Source organism: Brachypodium distachyon, chromosome 1 (genome assembly GCF_000005505.3).
Source record: "Brachypodium distachyon strain Bd21 chromosome 1, Brachypodium_distachyon_v3.0, whole genome shotgun sequence".
In the NCBI taxonomy this organism is placed as follows: Eukaryota; Viridiplantae; Streptophyta; class Magnoliopsida; order Poales; family Poaceae; genus Brachypodium; species Brachypodium distachyon.
In genome coordinates this window covers 50,285,216-50,292,356 of record NC_016131.3, presented here as the reverse complement: position 1 = coordinate 50,292,356, position 7,141 = coordinate 50,285,216, and the positions used below count along the sequence as shown (strand labels likewise).

The window sequence follows — 7,141 nt, the reverse complement described above, 5'->3', positions numbered from 1 at the left end:
ACCTTCCTGGAAAGACGCACAAGACATAACTATACAAAATCCCTTGTAATCATATCAGTTTATTCTGTAGACATCAAGAGTGTCCACTGCTATATATTCTCAAACAGTGTGTACCTCTGCCCAAGCTTATGTCGCTACTGGAGGAGGAGGCCTGGCTTGACAGACATCTCGCGTAACTGGGCCGCATCTCCCGTCCAAGCCCATCGCAGCCCAATTTGCCGAGCATACAAATCAATTGCATCTCGTCAGGCTGATCTCCGTAAGGACGGCCTCTTCTCACACACGATTGCACGTACTTCTTTCCCGATGTCTCTTATTTCTACAAGTTCTTATAATTCATCTCTATTGGTCGTTCTGTGTATCAATATGTGTATACGCCAAAAACAAAGACGAGATGTACATGAGATCAAATTTGTGACAACTATATATGTGAATGAACAATGGACCTCGTGTTGTATGCACATATATATGGGAAGTCCACTATATATCCACGTCAGGCAGATTAATTAACCGGACTCTGCTCTTGCTGCCCAACATATATATCACCAATCTTCCCGTTCACACCATCGCCGGAAGGAGACCAATAAGAATAATCAGGCACTAAAAACAAGAGTTTTCTTGATCCAAATACACAAATATATATGAGATGTATTGTGAAACAGGAAGAGTAATAACTAATACTACAACAACATTATCCAACACCCCTGACGTAGGTGCTAGCTGTGGCTGACACGTGCGTCCGGGCCCACACGTCAGCCACCACGGCAGCAGCCCGACGTCATATAGGAGCTGCTTCTCACGGTGACGTATGCTGTGTGAAGCGGCACTTGCACGTATAGGCGCATGAACGAGTCTTCAAAGCTGAGGCCAAGCGCATTGCACGGTGATGCATGCTGTGTGACTTCATCTGATCGATCAGTCTATATCACTTTACTAGAAAAACAAGATCTGATGTCGTCTAGAAAATGACATGAAATATAGTGTATGACTAGCGGACTTAATACGCTGGCGTACAGCTGTCACCATTGACAATTCGAGGTTTAAGTCTAATTATATTTGATGACATTCGCATATCCACATCGGCTGGCGTATAAGAATTGTTCGTGGATAAGTGACTTGCTGTATGGTACCAGCTCTGGACATGACATGTTGTTCTTAATTCGTCGCTTCATCACTTAATTTGTCCCAGTTGCTTGCTTGATGATGCCTGCTTTCCGATTAGTGTGAGTTGTGAGCTCTGAGCCACCGTTAGGTGACTCCTTAATTAGGTTGGTCAACGAGAGGTTGCAGAAGGAACTCGTGCTGCTAGCTATGTGAGCAATGCCAACTAGCTATTTGATCTTCCTGCTTTTGTAACACCACCAAGTACACAAAAACACAAAGCCAAACGTTGAGTCACATTGACAAATTTGTGACTAGCTAGGGCGCTAGATGGAGGTGGTGAGCGCTGCGGACGGCGCCTTGGGTCCCCTGTTGGGGAAGCTCGCTACTCTTCTTGCCGAGGAGTACAGCCGCCTGAAAGGGGTGCGTGGCGAGATCCGCTCCCTCAAATCTGAGCTCACCAGCATGCATGGTGCCCTCAAGAAGTACACCATGATAGAAGACCCGGATGTCCAAGTCAAGACATGGATATCGCTCCTGAGAGAGCTCGCGTACGACACCGAAGATTGCTTCGACAAGTTCATTCACCACCTCGGCGGTGGCGGCGGCAATCATGGTGGCTGCAAGGAGTTCTTCTGCAAAATTGCTCGCTCCCTCAAGACACTTGGGCATCGGCATGGTCTCGCAGACCAAATCGACGAACTCAAGGCTCGTATAAAGGAAGTGAAAGAGCTCAAGAGCAGTTACAAGCTCGATGACATTGCTTCTAGTAACTCTAATCATGGTACCGTGGATCCTCGACTTGGTGCTCGTTTTAACGATAACCTTGTCGGCATCGACGGTCCGACAAATGATCTTGCCAAGTGGATGATGGAAGAAAACAGTAGCTCAACCAAACTTCGTCGCAAGGTGTTGTCAATTGTTGGGTTCGGTGGACTGGGAAAGACAACATTAGCGAATGAGGTTTGCATCAAGATTGAAGGGCACTTTGATTGCCGGGCTTTTGTATCAATCTCGCAAAACCCAGATATGAAGAAAATAGTCAAGGATCTGATCCATAAGGTGCCTTGTCCGAAGGATTTTACAAAAGGCATCGACACCTGGGATGAAATCACATCTATTGAAAAGCTGAGAAACTTGCTACAAGATAAGAGGTAACTTCAGATTTATTTCTACTTTCCAGCAAAACATTTGTCAAACGTACCTTTTCATTTTTATCTTGTAGCAGGTTCCTCAGCATTTCAATAGATGTACTCCTTCCATTCCTAAATAATTGTCATGGTTTTAGTGCAAATTTGAACAGTATAGCACAAAAGTTAATTATATAAAGTAGTCAAAACACATCTGCGCTTCTAGGCCAGTTTCTTAGTTCCTGACAACTCAAGCACAAAAGAAGGGCAAGCTTTTCCTCCGCTTTACTTGGCAGCCCATATGCTTCTCGCAGTGCAATCCCCGGACCAGTATCCCAGACTTCTCCCCTATAGATTTTTTTTTCCACCCGCCTGCAAACAACGGCCGCACTCCATTCAAAAGCAACGAACGGAGCAATAAGTTCGTACAGAACGGAGCAATAGGTTATCCCCTATAGGTGGCCAACGGGCCGGCCTGGCCCGTCACGGCACAGCCGGGCCAGGCATGGCCCGCCTCTTAACTGGGCCAGCATGGGCGTCTTGTGCCGGTCCGCGGGCTGGAGGCCCAGGGTCGGGTATGGCCCAAGACGGGTCGCGGGCAGGCACGGCCCGTTTAATTCCGGTGTCGGGCCGGCATGCCAGGCCAACGGGCGGCCTTTTGAAAGCCAGACCGCCTATAGTTTTCAACCCATCCCGTGTGTAAGTGCCCCCGACTACTTCGCGTAATTACCCACGGAATGCCACCGCGAGAACCCCGAAAGAAGTCCCTCCGGCCGCCGCCGAGCCCTCCATAATCCCTCCGGCCGCCGTTCCCCACCCTGACTCGCCGGCCTCTCATCTCTCCCAGTTCGCTCGCCCCTACCTAGGATTTCTCCGCCACCGCCGCCACCGCCGCCGCCGCCAGCTCCTAGACGCCCCCGCTGTTCTTCTCCCCGGAGCTCCCGCAGTCCCCCCGTTCTCCTCCTCTTGGTAGCCGGCGCCAGTATCTCCCCATAGATGGAGGCCGTGGTTTCGTCGATGGCTGCGCGTATCGCCGTCGCCTCGTCTGCTAGCTTTGCCGCTGCGCCGACGAAGGCCGGAGGGCTCCCAGGTTCTTCCCCGGTCGCCGCCCAGGTTGGTTCTCTCCCTACCGCCGCCCCTTCCCGAATCCATGAGCTCGCCTCTGCGACGAACCCCTGTTTGGAGATGCAGCAGCATCAGGAGATGCGATTGCTAATGCTGTTCCCTGCCTCTGTTGAAGCAAATAATCTTCTTTTGGGTTTGTTCTGCTATGGTTTTTTCAGAATATTGTAGATTAATGTTGTTGTATACAGCGAAATTTTAAGAATATTGTTGTATAGATTTTGTAAAGAAGAAAGTGTCAAAATTGTTGTACAGGTATTGTTTGTACGTGCTATATGCATAAACAGAAGAAATGCAGTGAACTTCTAAGTGCGCTGTGTGCATTTCTTTTGTTGGACTTGTGCAAAATAAACAATGAGATCATGTTTATTGTTATTTAATACTTTATTTTTTCTTCGAATTCATATTATCGGTCAGTTCTGTGGTTAAATTGTGAAAAATAATGATATTATGAATCAATTAGACATGAAACAATTGAAGTCCAGGGGTGTTGTAGACATTTCCTACCCAAATCAGACCATAAGCTGCAATTTTAGAAGCCGAAAAGAAGGGGGCCTATATCTCAATGGGCATTATACCTAGTTACTCTAAGATTCATATATAAACATAAGTTGTAAGCATGATTTAAGTATTTGAGCACCTGAAGCAAGAGTACATAATTTTGGAGTTCCATTGTCGTTTACTTTTTCTAATCAAATTTCTTCTCCATTCTATCTATTAGGTATCTAATCATCGTTGATGATGTATGGTCCATATCAGCATGGAATGCTATTAAGTGTGTTTTTCCAGAGAATAACCGCTCTAGCCGGATTATAGCTACTACACGCATTTTTGATGTAGCAAAATCATGTTCCCTGGGTACTGATGACCACATCTATGAACTGAAGCCCTTAAATGGTTTTCATTCTGAAAGATTGTTTCACAAAACAATATTTGGCTCTGAGGATGGTTGCCCTGATATGCTGAGAGAGATCTCCAATGAGATACTGAAAAAATGTGGAGGCCTACCATTGGCAATTAACAGTATATCTGGTTTATTGGCAAGAATACCAACTAACAAACAAGAGTGGGAGAAGGTGAAAAGGTCAATTGGTTCTGACCTGAGCAGAAGCCAAAGTCTAGAGGGCATGAAAAATATATTATCCTTGAGCTACAATGTTCTTCCTGGTTACCTCAAGACTTGTTTGTTGTATTTAAGTATTTTTCCTGAGGATTATGTCATTGACAAAGAGAGGCTAGTCAGGCGATGGATAGCAGAAGGCTTCATCTCTGAAGAGCGTGGACAGAGCAAACAGGATGTTGCCGAGAAGTACTTCTACGAGCTTATCAATAAAAACATGGTCCAACCAGTGGACATTGGCCATGATGGTAAAGCTCGTGCCTGTAGGGTGCACGACATGATGCTTGAACTTATTATTTCCAAATCAGCCGAAGAGAATTTCATCACTGTGGTAGGCAGCGGGCAAAAAGTTCTGGCAAATCGCCAAGGTTTTATTCGACGACTATCAATCCAGGACATTGACCAGGAGGTTGCATCTGTATTGGAAAATGAAGATCTGAGCCATGTTCGATCTCTGACTGTGACAAGATCAGGTTGCATCAAATACTTGCCCAGTCTTGGTAAATTTGAAGCTTTACGTGTACTAGATTTTGAAGATTGTGACGATATAGAGGAATATGACATGAGCCCTATGGACAAGCTATTCCAGCTAAAGTTCGTCAGCTTTAAGAACACATACATATCAGAGCTACCATCAGGAATTGTGACGCTACATGGTCTAGAGACGCTAGATCTTAGGAATACATACATAGATGAGTTGCCTGCTGGAATTGATCAGCTCATTAAGCTACAGCATCTGCTCACTGAAAGTGGGCCATATAGATACAGATACAGACATGGGAGAATGAAGGTACCAAATGGGATTGGGAATATGAGGAGCTTACAAGTGGTCTCAGGCTTTAATATTTCCCTCAGTTCAGTTGGTGCAGTGGAGGAGCTCGGGAATCTGAATACATTGAATGAACTCCATGTTCAATTGGATGATGCAGACAACAGGTGTGCAGATATGTTACTCTCCTCTGTATGCAGGCTTGGAACATGCAAACTCCAATGTTTCTGGATATCCAGTGACGATTCAACTTCCCTCGAGTTCTTAGATTCTTGGTCCCCTCTGCCATCTTCCCTCCAAGTATTTGGGATGACCACAAACTACTATTTTCCAAAAATTCCAAAGTGGATCACACCAGCACTCACTAATCTTACATACCTACTACTTATTGTCAGTGACGTAACACAGGAGGAACTTCACATGCTTGGAGAGCTTCCTGGTTTAATTTATCTGGAACTTTGGTTGGAACGAGGGAAGACGAGAACTCTTGCTGTGCAAGGCAGAGGATTCCAATGTTTGAAGGAGTTGCACTTTCGCGTTTCGTTTTATGGTACTGCTACGATTAACTTTGTATTTATGGAAGGGGCATTGCCAAATCTTGAGAAGCTTGATGTGCCACTTTCAGCGGCAACAGAGAATGGGTATTATTTTGGTATTGTGCACCTCGCAAGTCTGAAAGATGCAAAATTTCGTCTTGACACGATGGGAGCCACATATTCTGAATTGAAGGCTGCATCAGTTGCCATAAGGAATGAAACAGATGCCCATCGCAACCCGCTCAGAGTAACTATCGTGGGACTAGGGGACGAGAGCGATGATGAGTGTGATGATGAATAAACTTGAAGTGGTTCTCTCTTATCATGACATTTCGTCAACAACACAGGGAGGTATGATTCACTATTACCACTTCTTTAGCTGTTCATGGTTTCAGTTTTTCAGAAAAGTACCATGATACCAGCAGCAAGTTTTCTCACGGTCATGTCCTATATCTGTTTTTTTAAGGGGCGCTTCCTCTTGGAAGTACTTACAAACTGTGGCGTTGTCTGCTGTTGGGTTGATCAGAATGTTGTGATGGAGACGGAAGATTATTGTACAAGTACTGGTGCCCTGCTCTAAAAAAAAAGTACTGGTATTGTAAGGGTTGGCGTGGTGTGCTATTTTCTGGAGTACATGGTATTCGCATCATTGTGAACTTTGTATTATTATTATTGTAATCGGTTATTCAGCTTGGTTGAGGATTATTAAGCTCGCCTCAGGGTTGGCGTGATGTGCTATTTTCTACATTGGTATTCGCATCATTGTGAACTTTGTATTATATTATTATAATCGGTTATTCAGCTTGGTTGAGGATTATTAAGCTCGCCTCCGGGTGGAGTTTTGTTGTTGTGTAATTCAGGTTTCAGTGCGCACATGAGTGCAAGTTAATTTCATGTATTTTTGTTGCTTGCTAACAGTTGGTGCGCAGGAGAGAATCCAATTAAAGGCGCTAAAACTCAATATCTCATGAAGCATTGTGAGTAGTTGGTAGCAACATTTGTCTTCTGGAATGCAAATTCTACGAGCTCTTTTTCAGTATCTCGTTATAGCTGGTAGAAGCACAATGTTTCTTCTTCCATCTCTTCCCATGCTGGAATTTAACCGGCGTTGCTTGTAGAAAGATCGGATATCTCTCAGCACAGTGTATGTCAGCATGTTGGGGAATGTCGACAAATCAGCTCTCATAGGTGAAGCCGGAGCACATACGCCTTTCCCGACATCTCCTATTTCTACGCGTTCTCGTTCATTAAAAGGAATTTTTGTGTAGTCTTGTTCTATCCTATGTGTTCATGTGAAGGAAAAGGCTGTAAATGATCAAAGTGGGACATATGTATATATACACACACGCAAAAAGATTGGACG

At 44.9% G+C, this 7,141-nt stretch overlaps 1 protein-coding gene across 1 annotated transcript; it reads left to right on the top strand.

The window, feature by feature from the left end:
• The first annotated feature begins 1,199 nt into the window (after window positions 1-1,199).
• On the top strand, window positions 1,200-6,599 carry LOC100831913 (putative disease resistance RPP13-like protein 3). The gene is made up of 3 exons (XM_003561167.4): window positions 1,200-2,255; window positions 4,075-6,129; window positions 6,245-6,599. Exons 1-2 carry the CDS (start codon window positions 1,432-1,434, stop codon window positions 6,077-6,079), a joined length of 2,829 nt encoding a protein of 942 aa, XP_003561215.1. The 5' UTR covers window positions 1,200-1,431; the 3' UTR covers window positions 6,080-6,129; window positions 6,245-6,599.
• Window positions 6,600-7,141: the final 542 nt, after the last annotated feature.

Bases quoted from the DNA above. Each gene is read 5' to 3' on its own strand.
- LOC100831913 (XM_003561167.4), top strand. From the start codon at position 1,432: ATGGAGGTGGTGAGCGCTGCGGACGGCGCCTTGGGTCCCCTGTTGGGG. The intron at 2,256-4,074 runs GTAACTTCAGAT...TCTATCTATTAG, and splicing joins AACTTGCTACAAGATAAGAG to GTATCTAATCATCGTTGATG.